At 41.9% G+C, this 20530-nt stretch overlaps 1 protein-coding gene across 1 annotated transcript in view; it reads right to left on the reverse strand.

Moving 5' to 3' along the window:
- The window catches only part of abcd3a (ATP-binding cassette, sub-family D (ALD), member 3a), a 50451-nt gene that overhangs the window by 21859 nt on the left and 8062 nt on the right, over positions 1-20530 (reverse strand). The window contains exons 3-9 of the mRNA XM_061713512.1: positions 8916-9014; positions 8726-8814; positions 7938-8007; positions 5453-5550; positions 3914-4037; positions 3760-3816; positions 1839-1981 (exon numbers count right to left, since the gene is read on the reverse strand). Coding sequence (XP_061569496.1) covers positions 1839-1981; positions 3760-3816; positions 3914-4037; positions 5453-5550; positions 7938-8007; positions 8726-8814; positions 8916-9014 — 680 coding nt within the window. The remainder of the gene's footprint in view (positions 1-1838; positions 1982-3759; positions 3817-3913; positions 4038-5452; positions 5551-7937; positions 8008-8725; positions 8815-8915; positions 9015-20530) is intronic.

Genomic DNA, 20530 nt, shown 5'->3' on the forward strand with positions numbered 1-20530 from the left:
TACAAATGTTGAGAATAAAGTCGAAATTTCACCTTTTTTCTGGACATTTAAACTTTATTCACAAAATTTCAACTTTTTTCTCAAAATTGTACTTCAACTAGTGCTGGGCAGTATGACCAAAAATTTTAAAATTATATCGGTTTCACGGTATATCACGTTTTTTTTATTTTTTTCATGCACAACTGGGTGTTAACCACATTTTCTAATGATTTGGAAAGAAATTGCTGCAGTAAATTGGCTTAGAATGGACTATTTTGCCGTCATGAGGAGGAAATATTGTAGAAAAACATTAATGTCCACACTAGTATAAATACAGGTTTGCTTGGCCTCACAAAATGATGCCGTTTACAATGAGGTGACACTTATGATTCTAATGTAGGGCTGAACGATTTTTGAAAATAATCTAATTGCGATTTTTTTCCTCAATATTGCGATTTAATATGCAATTATTTTTTTTCAAGGTCCTGTTCTCATGTATTTTTCAACTACACAAGCAATAAATCAGTCTGTTTCAAGTAGATTTTCACTTAAAATAAGTAGAAAAATCTGCCAGTGGAACAATATTTTTTTGCTTGTAATAAGAAGATAAATCTTGTCCCACTGGCAGATTTTTCTACTTATTTCAAGTGACTCGTTTGGGGCTCGTTTGGGCTCGTTTGGGCTGTTGGGTCTTCTTGCTCTTTCCTGATCACTGTGTTTGATTATCAAGGACTTGAAGATATTTCCTCCCACTGGACGGAGCTTTAACTCCACATGCCTTTTCAGATGTGAAGTTGACGAGCAGACGCTCAGACTGGTTTTCTCAGACGTCTTTGTCACAGAAAGGTCAGATTTTTACCGTCGGACTCGATGTGAGACTCGGAGACGATGTGATAAATTCCCACGGATAAGAGGATGTGAAGAGAGAGAAGAGAGTGACAGACAGAAAGACGCAGGGCAGATATGGAGGGAGGAGATAAAGGAGATAAGCCAGGACCTTCACCAGCAGGACGAGTCCAAACCCCTCAACGACAACGAGCTAATGACACGAGCTAATGCCGACCAAAGACACAGAACAAGCTCCAAGGTGTGTCCTCCTTTATGGGTCGGACCAGATGGACCAGAATCCTCTACGAGACTTTATCTGATGGTGCAGTGAAAGACAGACTCGTAGGAAGTGGAGACAAATATGTCGCAACTAGAGATGGGCGGTACGGACTAAAAAATGTATCACGATAATTTCTGGCATTTATCCCCATAACGATAAAAATGACGATAAAAAAAAAAACAGATTCTTTCTTTTTTTCTTTCTTTCTTTCTTTCTCCCTTCCTTCCTTGTTTTCTTCCTTCCTTCCTTCTTTTTTCCCCTTCCTTCCTTCTTTCCTCCTGCTATCTCCTTCCTTCTTCCCTTCCTCTTTTCTCCCTTCCTTCCTTCTTTCCTTGTTTTCTCCCTTCTTTCCTTGTTGTTTTCCTTCCTTGTTTTCTTCCTTTCTTCCTTCCTTCCATAAATCATCTTTACACAAAAACGTCATCAACGGGAATTTATCATTTTTACCGTGAGATACAAATTCTTACCGCAGGGATTTTTTTTGACGGTTTATCGTGAACGGTAAAATATCACCCATTCCTAGTCGCGACTGGAATCGAACCCGCGTCGCTGTACAGGGGAAGGTTTACATCAGTTACTGCTCAACCCGTTGAGCAGTAAATCAACCCTGAAGGTGCAGCAGTGGGACTGGGCTCGTGGTGAAAAAATCCACTCTCAAAATGTCAAAAAAGCAAGCCCCGACAGGCCGTGGTATACGCTCATTATATCACAGTTAACAACCAGAGTGCAGGCGGGAGGTGCAGCTAGCTACCTGTTGGTGATGAGTCTGGAGTTAACGTAGCGGTATTCTCCCTCGTATCGCTGCTCCGTCACCGTCATCTTCCCGATCGGCCTCCTGAGTCTCGTCAGGAACAAACCGGAGATCAGCAGGTACGCCATCATGCATGTGGGGCCCTGGAGAAGAGGTTACCACGGAAACCGTAAACACCTCAAACTGACATAGAACCACCCCAAACACAAACACTACAGCCCCAAACCAAAGAAGCAAGAGGGGACGAATGGGCAGTAGGGCATGCCCATATGAAAATTTCCTGAAATTTTCTAGTTAGTGCCACGGCTGCGCTAAGAGGCACTCCTCCTCCATAGCTCTGCAATGGAGGAGGAGTGCCTCTGGCGAATTTTCCGGACAAAACTTTGGCGCGTAACTAGTCCCGCAGCTTTGAGAAACCGCGAAAAGTAAAAACGTAGAAACGTGCGCCTTAAGCGGGAATCGTTGGCTATGACTTATTAGCGATTGACGTACACGTTTTTGCGCAACGTGCAAAAACGTGCGCTTTTAGCGCCATCCGGAATGCATTGGGAGAACTTTGGGGCCTCACCACTCGCACACCGTTACTCGAAAAATTATGAACCAATTTAGAAAGTTGTAGGCCCTGAATTTAACTACAGTACTGTGGATTTTCAGAGGGATGGCACAAATAGTTTTTGCACGAAGTGCAAAAACATTTCCAAATTTCCAGACTAATGGGGAGATTTTCCCATGTAAGTGAATGGGGCAGAATGTCACACTGTGGGTGAAAGGAGGTTGGAAAAACTCCAAATTCACCTTTTTTATGAGTCACGTATCTTTCTCATACTTGCACGTAAAACTGTCATTCAAACTTCAAAACGGAGGAAAACTTCTCTTCTCTCTCCAAACCTGAAACTTTTTTCCTAAAATGTATACTTTTCAAGATATGAGCGCTCAAGCGAGGACTGGAAATCACTTTTTTGTCAAATCTAGAGCTAAGTTCTAATTTTTTAGAGTGAGAGAAACATTCAAAAAATGACCATAATTTTTATTTGTAACTCAAGCTCATGGCCGAACCGTAGAAGCTGGACAAATAATTTTTGGTCAAAATGTAGACATAGGTATTGAGATTCATAAAATGTGACTTTGACAGGTGGGGTATGCACAAAATTCAAACGGGGGGGCTAACAGCCACGCAAACTCCTGCCTCGGTCTCCATTGACTGTAATGTAATAAAAAGTTTTCTTCAAAAAAATCTCACTTTGTTTTCGAACTGCCATTACTAACACATTTTAAGGAATATCTGAATAAAATTAAGATTGTCTATATCTGCCGGGTTCTGTGTCTCTCACAATGTCTTTGTTTTTCTGCTAGGAGCTATGGTTTTCTCACAAATCAGAGTGATTTGAGAACTTGTCACAAGGCAAAAGCTGGGGTTTTCTTAAAGCGAACCCAGAACCTTACTCATGTCGAGGTTGTTGTTGCCCCTAGCAACAAGAGCTCAGCTGTTGACTGATTAGACTGACCCAGTCAGTACAGACTTCATATACTTTAACCTGGAAAATGGAGAAATCTGAACCCTGACCTTTTGACCTTAGATGATCAACAGTCCTGCTGGGAACAGGTTCATGGGATATATATGTATATTATTATTATTATTATACATATAAATATTTACATTTGTATATTATATATACAAATTAGCCCCGCCCCTTCTTCTGATTGGCCGATACGTTATAGTCCAATAACTTTTGAATGGTTTGACATAGAGTCATGGGTGGTGTCATTGGACTCGGTATTGAGTCCTTCACCTTTATTGCTTGTAAAATGTACACAAATGTGCAGCAGCCCACCGTGGCACTCTCGAAATTTCTGCGAGGAAATTGTCTAGTTATTGTCATCATTCTCCAGCAGTTAGAACAGAGAGGTGAAGGTAACAGACCTGAGCTCCGATGGCCGACGTCAGCTTGAAGATGTAGAGACCGATGTCCAGGAGAGGCTGAGGAGAGAAGAGGATCAGAACCAGAACCAGGACCGGTCCTGGTCTCTGGTCCAGACCAGACCAGGGTCCTGGTTCCGGTCCGGCCCGGCGGTACCTTGCTGAGGTTGGAGTACAGGTCCACCACGCTGTTGCAGAACCGCTCCACGTCCTGCGTCAGCAGCTGGTCCGCGTTGGCGATCCGGTTGTCCAGATTCCCCATCTTGTAGTAGGTGAAGCCCCTGAGGATCAGAACCAGAACCGGTACCGGGTCAGTACCGGCAACGGCATCGCGGCAACGGTGATGTCACGTCAACGGCGTCGCGGCAACGGAGTCGCGGCAACGGTGATGTCGCGAAAACGGCGTCGCGGCAACGGCGGCGCGGCAACGGTGATGTCACGGCAACGGCGTCGCGGCAACGGTGATGTCACGGCAACAGAGTCGCGGCAACGTTGATGTCGCGGCAACGGTGATGTCGCGGCAACGGCGTCGCGGCAATGTAGTTGCGGCAACGGTGATGTCACGGCAACGCCGTCGCGGCAACGGAATAGCGGCAACGGTGATGTCACGGCAACAGAGTTGCGGCAACGGTGATGTCACGGCAATGGAGTTGCAGCAACGGTGATGTCACAGCAACGCCGTCGCGGCAACGGAATAGCGGCAACGGTGATGTCGCGGCAACGGCGTCGCGGCAACGGCGTCGCGGCAATGGAGTTGCGGCAACGGTGATGTCACGGCAACGCCGTCGCGGCAACGGAATAGCGGCAACGGTGATGTCACGGCAACGGCGTCGCGGCAACGGAGTTGCAGCAACGGTGATGTCACGCCAACGGCGTCGCGGCAACAGAGTTGCAGCAACGGTGATGTCACGTCAACAGCGTCGCGGCGACGGAATTGCATCAACGGTGATGTCACGGCAACGGCGTCGGGGCAACAGAGTCGCGGCAACGGAGTCGCGGCAACGGTGATGTCACAGCAACGGCATCGCGGCAACGGGGATGTCACGGCAACAGAGTCGCGGCAACGGTGATGTCACGGCATCGCGGCAACGGGGATGTCACGGCAACGGAGTCACAGCAACGGTGATGTCACGGCAACGCCGTCGCGGCAACGGAATAGCGGCAACGGTGATGTCACGGCAACGGCGTCGGGGCAACAGAGTCGCGGCAACGGAGTCGCGGCAACGGTGATGTCACAGCAACGGCATCGCGGCAACGGGGATGTCACGGCAACAGAGTCGCGGCAACGGTGATGTCGCGGCAACGGCATCGCGGCAACGGTGATGTCGCGGCAACGGCATCGCGGCAACGGTGATGTCGCGGCAACGGTGATGTCACGGCAACGGTGATGTCACGGCAACGGTGATGTCACGGCAACGGTGATGTCACGGCAACGGTGATGTCACGGCAACGGAGTCGCAGCAACGGAGTCGCGGCAACGGCGTCGCGGCAACGGTGATGTCGCGGCAACGGAGTTGCGGCAACGGTGATGTCGCGGCAACGGTGATGTCGCGGCAACGGTGATGTCGCGGCAACGGTGATGTCGCGGCAACGGTGATGTCGCGGCAACGGAGTCGCGGCAACGGAGTCACAGCAACGGTGATGTCACGGCAACGGCGTCGTACAGGGTCGGAACCGGGTCGGTACCAGAACTTACTGCAGGTATTTGTCGTACAGCTCCTTGGTGAGTCTCTCTCTGCAGCGAAGCTTCAGCTCATTCAGACCAAGTTTCAGGAAGTTGTTGACCAGAGCAATCTGGACACAATCAGCGGCACGTGGAAACAGAGAGAAACACACACAGAAACAGATGTAACTGTCGTCTGAAGCCACTTCCTGCTCCACCATCACAGATGACAACGACCCCTGGTCACCAGAGGTCACCAGAGGTCAGAGGTCATTTAAGGTCGTGGCTGACGGTAAAGATCATGCAGAACTCAAGAGGAGAAAGTTGATATCTAATCTGATCTAATCTGGTATTTAATTTATATTAACAATAGTGAATAAATACAAGTAAAGAAAGCAGAATAATTGGTGTTTTTGGTGGTTTCACCTCAACTTTCTCCTCTCGGTGGTTTCACATCAGAGATTATAAAGATGATAAAAGAATAAACTTACGACTGGCATGAATTTCATGAAGCTGAACAGGAAGCTCTTGAACTCTTTAGTGGAGCGGCCGATAATCGCACTGCAAACCACAACATGCAGATTAGAACCAGCAACTCTGGGAAGTGAGGTGGAGTGCTGGATCCAGTCAGGTCATAGATCCAGACCCCGTCCACACGTAGCCGGGTATCTGCTAAAGCGAAGATATTTTCCTACGTTTGGACCTGTCATCCACATGAAAACGCAAATAAACGAAGGTTTAAAAAAACTCCGGGCAAAGTGAAGATTTTTGAAAACTCCGTTTATGTAGATGCGTGTAGACACACACAACCGGAGTTTTGCGTTTTCGAACGTCACATTATGCGCCAAAACAACAACAAATCTGCTCTGACGTGCGACTTTTGTTTACTACAGAACTACAGATGATCCAGCATCTGTTCTCCAAGCTATTTATTAAAATAATGGTCTCTGGTCTTGTTCACCGTTTACTATGTTACACCGACGCAGAGCCTACGCCGTAGGGTACGCGCAGAGCCGGATTAAATAAATGGACTACACTAGGCAGACTGTGATTTTTGGGCCCCCTCCATCGATGTTATTTATGAAATCTTAAACTTAGCAAAGATACTAATAAAACTTAATTCACATTTTACATAGCATAGTCATAGTCAAGTTGGTTCTTTGTATTCCAAAATAAGTCATGTGTTGTATATTAAACAGTCTATCAGACTATTTTTAGATTTTTATTATTTATACGTTATTACAACGCTCTATTAAATGCTATTAAATTATCCTTATCTTATCGATTGTGAGCATTTTGCAGAAAATCTTAATTAAATGTGTTGATTAAATTGAATAGTTAAATAAGAAGTCAAATCTACAAAGACCAATAAAATGACCAATAAAATTTGCAGTAAGACAAAGCGTGCTGTAGTATGTATGTCTGTATGTGTATATGTATGTATGTGTATGCGTCTGGGAGATTTGCGAGGCCCTGTGTGAAATGGCTGGGGGCGCGAAATTTTGGGGTTTTTCGGGTCGGATCGGGTGTCTATATGCGCAATTTTAACTCTCCAATTAGCAAAATACTGGATACCTTCCCCTGCCTCATCATCATCTGGGCTTACCTCGACGCGGGGCCCCACGGCTGCTTGAGACCCGGGCGGATCAGTGATTTTTGTAACAATGTATGCGTATATAATGTATGTATACTAAATATAGTAATAATGCACATCTATATATATACATATATATATATATATATATATATATATATATATATATATATATATATATATATATATATATGCCTTAGGTTTTTACCGGCATGTTATCAACCATTAATATGTGTGCAGACAAAAAAAAAAAAAATATATATTTTTTTTTTTTTTGTCCCTCTGTCTGGGCCCCCCCTGTCAATCGGGCCCTAGGCACATGCTTAGTTTGCCTTTGCGTTAATCCAGCTCTGGCTACGCGGCGACACGCACCGTAAGCCGTACCCATCGCCGTACCCTACGGCGATCGGCTGCATCGATTAACGCGGCAGCTCCGTGGTGGGACACGGGGGGAAGCTGCGCCGCAGAGGCGCAGCTTCCCCAGCAGGCGCAGATGATCTACAGGTTAGAATGCCTATGAATGTGGTCGAAAACGCAGATCTTCGCTTATGTGTGGAAGGTTTTTTTTTAAAACGATGTAATGTGGATACAAATTATTTTATAAACGGAGGGGGGGAAATATTCGGTTTTAAAAATACCCGGCTACGTGTGGACGGGGTACCAGTCCCGTCAACACAGCTTTAGAGGTTTATGGACGTTCAGGTGGAGGTTCAGGTGAGCGTTCAGGTAGGAGGTGATGATGTCAGAACTTCACCTCAGACATTCCAGCAGAAGCAGCAGATGTTAGAACCAGCTGCTGCGGCCAACGGTTAAAGTTCCTACATCTACGTGAAACACCAGCCAGCGTTAAAGTTCCTAGCAGTTAAGGTTCCTAGCGGTTAAGTTCCACCAGCAGGTAAAGGTTCCTGGTTTTGGTAAAGTTACCCCTGGGATGACGGACATGTAGGAGTAAAAGTGCAGCTTGAACAGATTCATGTCTCTGCTGATGATCCCGCTGTGGAGGAAACAGAGAAACATCTGGATCTGGGGACACAACTGGAACTAGAACCAGTTCCAGACCGAACTAGACCGGGTAGGACCTGGTTCTGGGGACAGAACTAGACCTGGTCTTGAAAGAAGTTCCAGTTCTAGACCGTTGGACACGGAGAAGGACCACATATAATATCTTAATATAGATACCCCTCGCCGCGGGGCAGGCCCACCTCCCCCCGCCCGGCGCTCACCAGACACAGCTGGACATGAAGCACCTGCATTTTTCAGGTATTTCATGACAAACCGTGTCTAGTGTCTAGTAAATATAGATAATATGAACTTCATTGAACTAATATAACATTTACAAATTTAAGCTGAAATGTCCAGCATTTTCTCTAAAGAAAAGTTCATTTAGTTCAGGAGTTTTCAAAACTAGTTGGACTACTGGGATTAAAGTTCACCAGGCAAAAATGTAATGATGGAAAAAAAAATAAAAAAATAACAAAAAAAATAAATAAAAATCGATCTTTAGACATACAAATCGATTTTTAGGAATTAATATGAGAATCGATTTAGAATCAGAAAAATCGATTTTTTTCAACACAGGCCTAGGAATAAATATGTTAATATCTTTATTTTTAGGTTTGTAGCAGGAATGTTTTGTGTGTTTGTGTCGGAGGAAGATCCTGTCCGGACTACAGGGTCCTGCAGGACCGGGTCCATGAAGGTTTGAGTCCTACCTTTCAATCATGGTTCCGTTCTGGATCATCCAGACGTCACAGTAGGTTCTGGCCACCAGCATGGAGGCGATGAGCAGCAGGTAGGCCGTCTGGGGACAGGGGGACAACGTTAGAGGACCAGAACTGGACCAGGACCTGAACTGGACCAGGACCAGAACTGGACCAGAACCAGGACCCTCATGATACCCACCTCCATGCAGAAAAACCGGGGCACCATCATCTTCAGGATCCGGACGATCCGCAGGAAGAACTGTTTGTCCACGGCAGCTTTGTCCCTCCGTCCGTCCTTCTGAGGAGACACAGACTTTAGATTCACCAGGAACTTCACCAGGAACTTTACCAGGAACTTTAGATTCATGGAGGTCAAACAGGAACTTCAGATTCACCACAAACTTCAGATTCACCACAAACTTCAGATTCACCACAAACTTCAGATTCACCACAAACTTCAGATTCACCACAAACTTCAGATTCACCACAAACTTTAGATTCACCACAAACTTTAGATTCACCACAAACTTTAGATTCACCACAAACTTCAGATTCACCACAAACTTCAGATTCACCACAAACTTCAGATTCACCACAAACTTTAGATTCACCACAAACTTTAGATTCACCACAAACTTCAGATTCACTACAAACTTCAGATTCACCACAAACTTCAGATTCACCACAAACTTCACCACAAACTTCAGATTCACCACAAACTTTAGATTCACCACAAACTTCACCACAAACTTCAGATTCACCACAAACTTCAGATTCACCACAAACTTCAGATTCACCACAAACTTCAGATTCACCACAAACTTCAGATTCACCACAAACTTCAGATTCACCACAAACTTCAGATTCACCACAAACTTCAGATTCACCACAAACTCCAGATTCACCACAAACTTCAGATTCACCACAAACTCCAGATTCACCACAAACTTCAGATTCACCACAAACTTCAGATTCACCACAAACTTCAGATTCACCACAAACTTCAGATTCACCACAAACTTTAGATTCACCACAAACTTTAGATTCACCACAAACTTCAGATTCACCACAAACTTTAGATTCACCACAAACTTCAGATTCACCACAAACTTCAGATTCACCACAAACTTCAGATTCACCACAAACTTCAGATTCACCACAAACTTCAGATTCACCACAAACTTCAGATTCACCACAAACTTCAGATTCACCACAAACTTCACCACAAACTTCAGATTCACCACAAACTTCAGATTCACCACAAACTTCAGATTCACCACAAACTTCAGATTCACCACAAACTTCAGATTCACCACAAACTTCAGATTCACCACAAACTTTAGATTCACCACAAACTTTAGATTCACCACAAACTTTAGATTCACCACAAACTTCAGATTCACCACAAACTTTAGATTCACCACAAACTTCAGATTCACCACAAACTTTAGATTCACCACAAACTTCAGATTCACCACAAACTTTAGATTCACCACAAACTTTAGATTCACCACAAACTTTAGATTCACCACAAACTTCAGATTCACCACAAACTTCAGATTCACCACAAACTTCACCACAAACTTCAGATTCACCACAAACTTCAGATTCACCACAAACTTCAGATTCACCACAAACTTCAGATTCACCACAAACTTCACCACAAACTCCAGATTCACCAGAAACTTCAGATTCACCACAAACTTCAGATTCACCACAAACTCCAGATTCACCACAAACTTCAGATTCACCACAAACTTCACCACAAACTTCAGATTCACCACAAACTTCACCACAAACTTCACCACAAACTTCAGATTCACCACAAACTTCAGATTCACCACAAACTTCACCACAAACTTTAGATTCAACACAAACTTCAGATTCACCACAAACTTCAGCTTCACCACAAACTTCAGATTCACCACAAACTTCAGATTCACCACAAACTTCAGATTCACCACAAACTTCAGATTCACCACAAACTTCAGATTCACCACAAACTTCAGATTCACCACAAACTTCAGATTCACCACAAACTTCAGATTCACCACAAACTTCAACTTCACCACAAACTTCAGATTCACCACAAACTTCACCACAAACTTCACCACAAACTTCAGATTCACCACAAACTTCAGATTCACCACAAACTTCACCACAAACTTCAGATTCACCACAAACTCTAGATTCACCACAAACTTCAGATTCACCACAAACTTTAGATTCACCACAAACTTCAGATTCACCACAAACTTCAGATTCACCACAAACTTCAGATTCACCACAAACTTCAGATTCACCACAAACTTCAGATTCACCACAAACTTCACGACAAACTTCAGATTCACCACAAACTTCAGATTCACCACAAACTTCACGACAAACTTCAGATTCACCACAAACTTCAGATTCACCACAAACTTCAGATTCACCACAAACTTCAGATTCACCACAAACTTCACCACAAACTTCAGATTCACCACAAACTTCAGATTCACCACAAACTTCAGATTCACCACAAACTTCACGACAAACTTCAGATTCACCACAAACTTCAGATTCACCACAAACTTCACGACAAACTTCAGATTCACCACAAACTTCAGATTCACCACAAACTTTAGATTCACCACAAACTTCAGATTCACCACAAACTTCACCACAAACTTCAGATTCACCACAAACTTCAGATTCACCACAAACTTCAGATTCACCACAAACTTCAGATTCACCACAAACTTCAGATTCACCACAAACTTCAGATTCACCACAAACTTCAGATTCACCACAAACTCCAGATTCACCACAAACTTCAGATTCACCACAAACTTCAGATTCACCACAAACTTCAGATTCACCACAAACTTCAGATTCACCACAAACTTCAGATTCACCACAAACTTCAGATTCACCACAAACTTCAGATTCACCACAAACTTCAGATTCACCACAAACTTCAGATTCACCACAAACTTCAGATTCACCACAAACTTCAGATTCACCACAAACTTCAGATTCACCACAAACTTCAACTTCACCACAAACTTCAGATTCACCACAAACTTCAGATTCACCACAAACTTCAGATTCACCACAAACTTCACCACAAACTTCAGATTCACCACAAACTTCAGATTCACCACAAACTTCAGATTCACCACAAACTTCAGATTCACCACAAACTCTAGATTCACCACAAACTTCAGATTCACCACAAACTTTAGATTCACCACAAACTTCAGCTTCACCACAAACTTCACCACAAACTTCAGCTTCACCACAAACTTCAGATTCACCACAAACTTCAGATTCACCACAAACTTCAGATTCACCACAAACTTCAGATTCACCACAAACTCCAGATTCACCACAAACTTCAGATTCACCACAAACTTCAGATTCACCACAAACTTCAGATTCACCACAAACTTCAGATTCACCACAAACTTCAGATTCACCACAAACTTCAGATTCACCACAAACTTTAGATTCACCACAAACTTTAGATTCACCACAAACTTCAGATTCACCACAAACTTCAGATTCACCACAAACTTCAGATTCACCACAAACTTCAGATTCACCACAAACTTCAGATTCACCACAAACTTCACCACAAACTCCAGATTCACCACAAACTTCAGATTCACCACAAACTTCAGATTCACCACAAACTTCACCACAAACTTCAGATTCACCACAAACTTCAGATTCACCACAAACTTCAGATTCACCACAAACTTTAGATTCACCACAAACTTCAGATTCACCACAAACTTTAGATTCACCACAAACTTTAGATTCACCACAAACTTCACCACAAACTTCAGATTCACCACAAACTTCACCACAAACTTCAGATTCACCACAAACTTCACCACAAACTTCAGATTCACCACAAACTTCACCACAAACTTCAGATTCACCACAAACTTCACCACAAACTTTAGATTCACCACAAACTTCAGATTCACCACAAACTTCAGATTCACCACAAACTTCACCACAAACTTCAGATTCACCACAAACTTCACCACAAACTTCAGATTCACCACAAACTTCACCACAAACTTCAGATTCACCACAAACTTCACCACAAACTTTAGATTCACCACAAACTTCAGATTCACCACAAACTTCAGATTCACCACAAACTTCACCACAAACTTCAGATTCACCACAAACTTTAGATTCACCACAAACTTCAGATTCACCACAAACTTCACCACAAACTTCAGATTCACCACAAACTTCAGATTCACCACAAACTTCAGATTCACCACAAACTTCAGATTCACCACAAACTTCAGATTCACCACAAACTTCACCACAAACTCCAGATTCACCACAAACTCCAGATTCACCACAAACTCCAGATTCACCACAAACTTCAGATTCACCACAAACTTTAGATTCACCACAAACTTCAGATTCACCACAAACTTCAGATTCACCACAAACTTCAGATTCACCACAAACTTCAGATTCACCACAAACTTCACCACAAACTCCAGATTCACCACAAACTTCAGATTCACCACAAACTTCAGATTCACCACAAACTTCACCACAAACTTCAGATTCACCACAAACTTCACCACAAACTTCAGATTCACCACAAACTTCACCACAAACTTCAGATTCACCACAAACTTCACCACAAACTTTAGATTCACCACAAACTTCAGATTCACCACAAACTTCAGATTCACCACAAACTTCACCACAAACTTCAGATTCACCACAAACTTTAGATTCAACACAAACTTCAGATTCACCACAAACTTTAGATTCAACACAAACTTCACCACAAACTTCAGATTCAACACAAACTTCAGATTCACCACAAACTTCAGATTCACCACAAACTCCAGATTCACCACAAACTTCAGATTCACCACAAACTTCAGATTCACCACAAACTTCAGATTCACCACAAACTTCACCACAAACTTCAGATTCACCACAAACTTTAGATTCACCACAAACTTTAGATTCACCACAAACTTCAGATTCACCACAAACTTTAGATTCACCACAAACTCCAGATTCACCACAAACTTCAGATTCACCACAAACTTCACCACAAACTTCAGATTCACCACAAACTCCAGATTCACCACAAACTTTAGATTCACCACAAACTTTAGATTCACCACAAACTTCAGATTCACCACAAACTTTAGATTCACCACAAACTTCAGATTCACCACAAACTTCACCACAAACTTCAGATTCACCACAAACTTCAGATTCACCACAAACTTCAGATTCACCACAAACTTCAGATTCACCACAAACTTCACCACAAACTTCAGATTCACCACAAACTTCACCACAAACTTCAGATTCACCACAAACTTCAGATTCACCACAAACTTCAGATTCACCACAAACTTCAGATTCACCACAAACTTCAGATTCACCACAAACTTTAGATTCACCACAAACTTCAGATTCACCACAAACTTCAGATTCACCACAAACTTCAGATTCACCACAAACTTCACCACAAACTTCAGATTCACCACAAACTTCAGATTCACCACAAACTTCAGATTCACCACAAACTTCACCACAAACTTCAGATTCACCACAAACTTCACCACAAACTTCAGATTCACCACAAACTTCAGATTCACCACAAACTTCAGATTCACCACAAACTTCACCACAAACTTCAGATTCACCACAAACTTCAGATTCACCACAAACTTCAGATTCACCACAAACTTCAGATTCACCACAAACTTCGGATTCACCACAAACTTCAGATTCACCACAAACTTCAGATTCACCACAAACTTCAGATTCACCACAAACTTCAGATTCACCACAAACTTTAGATTCACCACAAACTTTAGATTCACCACAAACTCCAGATTCACCACAAACTTTAGATTCACCACAAACTTCAGATTCACCACAAACTTCAGATTCACCACAAACTTCAGATTCACCACAAACTTCAGATTCACCACAAACTTCAGCTTCACCACAAACTTCAGATTCACCACAAACTTCAGATTCACCACAAACTTCAGATTCACCACAAACTTCAGATTCACCACAAACTTTAGATTCACCACAAACTTCAGATTCACCACAAACTTCACCACAAACTTCAGATTCACCACAAACTTCAGATTCACCACAAACTTCAGATTCACCACAAACTTCAGATTCACCACAAACTTCAGATTCACCACAAACTTTAGATTCACCACAAACTTCAGATTCACCACAAACTTCAGATTCACCACAAACTTCAGATTCACCACAAACTTCACCACAAACTCCAGATTCACCACAAACTCCAGATTCACCACAAACTCCAGATTCACCACAAACTTCAGATTCACCACAAACTTTAGATTCACCACAAACTTCAGATTCACCACAAACTTCAGATTCACCACAAACTTCAGATTCACCACAAACTCCAGATTCACCACAAACTTCAGATTCACCACAAACTTCAGATTCACCACAAACTTCACCACAAACTTCAGATTCACCACAAACTTCAGATTCACCACAAACTTCAGATTCACCACAAACTTTAGATTCACCACAAACTTTAGATTCACCACAAACTTCACCACAAACTTCAGATTCACCACAAACTTCACCACAAACTTCAGATTCACCACAAACTTCACCACAAACTTCAGATTCACCACAAACTTCACCACAAACTTTAGATTCACCACAAACTTCAGATTCACCACAAACTTCAGATTCACCACAAACTTCACCACAAACTTCAGATTCACCACAAACTTCACCACAAACTTCAGATTCACCACAAACTTCACCACAAACTTCAGATTCACCACAAACTTCACCACAAACTTTAGATTCACCACAAACTTCAGATTCACCACAAACTTCAGATTCACCACAAACTTCACCACAAACTTCAGATTCACCACAAACTTTAGATTCAACACAAACTTCACCACAAACTTCAGATTCACCACAAACTTCAGATTCACCACAAACTTCAGATTCACCACAAACTTCAGATTCACCACAAACTTCAGATTCACCACAAACTTCAGATTCACCACAAACTTCAGATTCACCACAAACTTCACCACAAACTTCAGATTCACCACAAACTTTAGATTCACCACAAACTTTAGATTCACCACAAACTTCAGATTCACCACAAACTTTAGATTCACCACAAACTCCAGATTCACCACAAACTTTAGATTCACCACAAACTTTAGATTCACCACAAACTTCAGATTCACCACTAGGGTTGCAAAATTCCGGGAATTTTCAAAGTTGGAAACTTTCCATGGGAATATATGGGAATTAACGGGAATATATGGGAATTAATGGGAATATATGGGAATTAACGGGAATTAACGGGAATAAATAAGAAATTTACAGAATTGAAGGTTGGCCCTTAACAGGGAACTTAAATATAGTTGGGGGAAATATATTGTAGCATAGTCTTGGCTAAAACAACCAGATTTAATGCAAGTACACTCCTCAATCACATGCACACAGCACATTGCTTACTGCAGGGCTATTGAGGCCACGCCCCCTACAGGCACTGTGCATTCCTCCATCACATGCACAGGTGATTTCTTGAAGCCTGGAGGCCACACATTTGAGCTCAAAGCACAAGACTATTGAAGCCACACATTTGAGCCCACGGACTATATAAAGTCAAGTAAGTTTTGATAATATTATGGGGTAAATATATTTGATCTATAATGGTATTAATGTTTAACTTGCAAATATCAAATAAAAATTTATTAACACAGTAGCTAGCTAGCTGGTAAGTTAGGTGCTAAATGAAAGCTATTTTTCATTTAATTGACCATTTAAGAGGCTAGCTTATTATGGTGGTAGCTACCTCAAATTTGATGCTGTTTTTTCTGACTCCAGCAAGACGGTTTTCTGTAACCATTCAAGAATTTATACATCAATTGTCAAATATTTTGAAGACCATTCCAGTTGTTTAGCCAACTATATTTCTGTTCATGCCATTGCTTTAGTGTTTTTACAAGCTTTTTTTTTTTATGTTATTCTGCAGAAAAATGCCACGTTTGCCATCTGATGTTTGGAAGCATTTCACACAAGCGAATGTTCCAGTTAATTCCCATAAATTCCCATAATTCCCATGGAAAGTTTCCAATTTGGAATATTTCCAAAATTCCCCAGCTTAACTTCCCATGGAAAGTTTCCGGAAAGTTTCCGGAAATTTACCGGAAATTTTCCACCCCTTTGCAACCCTATTCACCACAAACTTTAGATTCACCACAAACTTCAGATTCACCACAAACTTCACCACAAACTTCAGATTCACCACAAACTTCAGATTCACCACAAACTTCAGATTCACCACAAACTTCAGATTCACCACAAACTTCACCACAAACTTCAGATTCACCACAAACTTCACCACAAACTTCAGATTCACCACAAACTTCAGATTCACCACAAACTTCAGATTCACCACAAACTTCAGATTCACCACAAACTTTAGATTCACCACAAACTTCAGATTCACCACAAACTTCAGATTCACCACAAACTTCACCACAAACTTCAGATTCACCACAAACTTCAGATTCACCACAAACTTCAGATTCACCACAAACTTCACCACAAACTTCAGATTCACCACAAACTTCACCACAAACTTCAGATTCACCACAAACTTCAGATTCACCACAAACTTCAGATTCACCACAAACTTCAGATTCACCACAAACTTCAGATTCACCACAAACTTCAGATTCACCACAAACTTCACCACAAACTTCAGATTCACCACAAACTTCAGATTCACCACAAACTTCAGATTCACCACAAACTTCAGATTCACCACAAACTTCGGATTCACCACAAACTTCGGATTCACCACAAACTTCGGATTCACCACAAACTTCAGATTCACCACAAACTTCAGATTCACCACAAACTTTAGATTCACCACAAACTTTAGATTCACCACAAACTCCAGATTCACCACAAACTTTAGATTCACCACAAACTTCAGATTCACCACAAACTTCAGATTCACCACAAACTTCAGATTCACCACAAACTTCAGATTCACCACAAACTTCAGATTCACCACAAACTTCAGATTCACCACAAACTTCAGATTCACCACAAACTTCACCACAAACTTCAGATTCACCACAAACTTTAGATTCACCACAAACTTCAGATTCACCACAAACGTCACCACAAACTCCAGATTCACCACAAACTTCACCACAAACTTCAGATTCACCACAAACTTCAGATTCACCACAAACTTCAGATTCACCACAAACTTCAGATTCACCACAAACTTCACCACAAACTTCAGATTCACCACAAACTTCAGATTCACCACAAACTTCAGATTCACCACAAACTTCAGATTCACCACAAACTTCAGATTCACCACAAACTTCAGATTCACCACAAACTTCAGATTCACCACAAACTTTAGATTCACCACAAACTTTAGATTCACCACAAACTTCAGATTCACCACAAACTTTAGATTCACCACAAACTCCAGATTCACCACAAACTTCAGATTCACCACAAACTTCACCACAAACTTCAGATTCACCACAAACTCCAGATTCACCACAAACTTTAGATTCACCACAAACTTTAGATTCACCACAAACTTCAGATTCACCACAAACTTTAGATTCACCACAAACTTCAGATTCACCACAAACTTCAGATTCACCACAAACTTCAGATTCACCACAAACTTCAGATTCACCACAAACTTCACCACAAACTTCAGATTCACCACAAACTTCACCACAAACTTCAGATTCACCACAAACTTCAGATTCACCACAAACTTCAGATTCACCACAAACTTCAGATTCACCACAAACTTCAGATTCACCACAAACTTTAGATTCACCACAAACTTCAGATTCACCACAAACTTCAGATTCACCACAAACTTCAGATTCACCACAAACTTCACCACAAACTTCAGATTCACCACAAACTTCAGATTCACCACAAACTTCAGATTCACCACAAACTTCACCACAAACTTCAGATTCACCACAAACTTCACCACAAACTTCAGATTCACCACAAACTTCAGATTCACCACAAACTTCAGATTCACCACAAACTTCACCACAAACTTCAGATTCACCACAAACTTCAGATTCACCACAAACTTCAGATTCACCACAAACTTCAGATTCACCACAAACTTCGGATTCACCACAAACTTCGGATTCACCACAAACTTCAGATTCACCACAAACTTCAGATTCACCACAAACTTCAGATTCACCACAAACTTTAGATTCACCACAAACTTTAGATTCACCACAAACTCCAGATTCACCACAAACTTTAGATTCACCACAAACTTCAGATTCACCACAAACTTCAGATTCACCACAAACTTCAGATTCACCACAAACTTCAGATTCACCACAAACTTCAGCTTCACCACAAACTTCAGATTCACCACAAACTTCAGATTCACCACAAACTTCAGATTCACCACAAACTTCAGATTCACCACAAACTTTAGATTCACCACAAACTTCAGATTCACCACAAACTTCACCACAAACTTCAGATTCACCACAAACTTCAGATTCACCACAAACTTCAGATTCACCACAAACTTTAGATTCACCACAAACTTCAGATTCACCACAAACTTCAGATTCACCACAAACTTCAGATTCACCACAAACTTCACCACAAACTCCAGATTCACCACAAACTCCAGATTCACCACAAACTCCAGATTCACCACAAACTTCAGATTCACCACAAACTTTAGATTCACCACAAACTTCAGATTCACCACAAACTTCAGATTCACCACAAACTTCAGATTCACCACAAACTTCAGATTCACCACAAACTTCACCACAAACTCCAGATTCACCACAAACTTCAGATTCACCACAAACTTCAGATTCACCACAAACTTCACCACAAACTTCAGATTCACCACAAACTTCAGATTCACCACAAACTTCAGATTCACCACAAACTTTAGATTCACCACAAACTTTAGATTCACCACAAACTTCACCACAAACTTCAGATTCACCACAAACTTCACCACAAACTTCAGATTCACCACAAACTTCACCACAAACTTCAGATTCACCACAAACTTCACCACAAACTTTAGATTCACCACAAACTTCAGATTCACCACAAACTTCAGATTCACCACAAACTTCAGATTCACCACAAACTTCAGATTCACCACAAACTTCACCACAAACTTCAGATTCACCACAAACTTCACCACAAACTTCAGATTCACCACAAACTTCACCACAAACTTTAGATTCACCACAAACTTCAGATTCACCACAAACTTCAGATTCACCACAAACTTCACCACAAACTTCAGATTCACCACAAACTTCAGATTCACCACAAACTTCAGATTCACCACAAACTTCAGATTCACCACAAACTTCAGATTCACCACAAACTTCACCACAAACTTCAGATTCACCACAAACTTCACCACAAACTTCAGATTCACCACAAACTTCAGATTCACCACAAACTTCAGATTCACCACAAACTTCAGATTCACCACAAACTTCAGATTCACCACAAACTTTAGATTCACCACAAACTTCAGATTCACCACAAACTTTAGATTCACCACAAACTTCAGATTCACCACAAACTTCACCACAAACTTCAGATTCACCACAAACTTCAGATTCACCACAAACTTCAGATTCACCACAAACTTCAGATTCACCACAAACTTCACCACAAACTTCAGATTCACCACAAACTTCACCACAAACTTCAGAT

The sequence above is a fragment of the Cololabis saira genome, chromosome 22 (genome assembly GCF_033807715.1).
Source record: "Cololabis saira isolate AMF1-May2022 chromosome 22, fColSai1.1, whole genome shotgun sequence".
In the NCBI taxonomy this organism is placed as follows: Eukaryota; Metazoa; Chordata; class Actinopteri; order Beloniformes; family Belonidae; genus Cololabis; species Cololabis saira.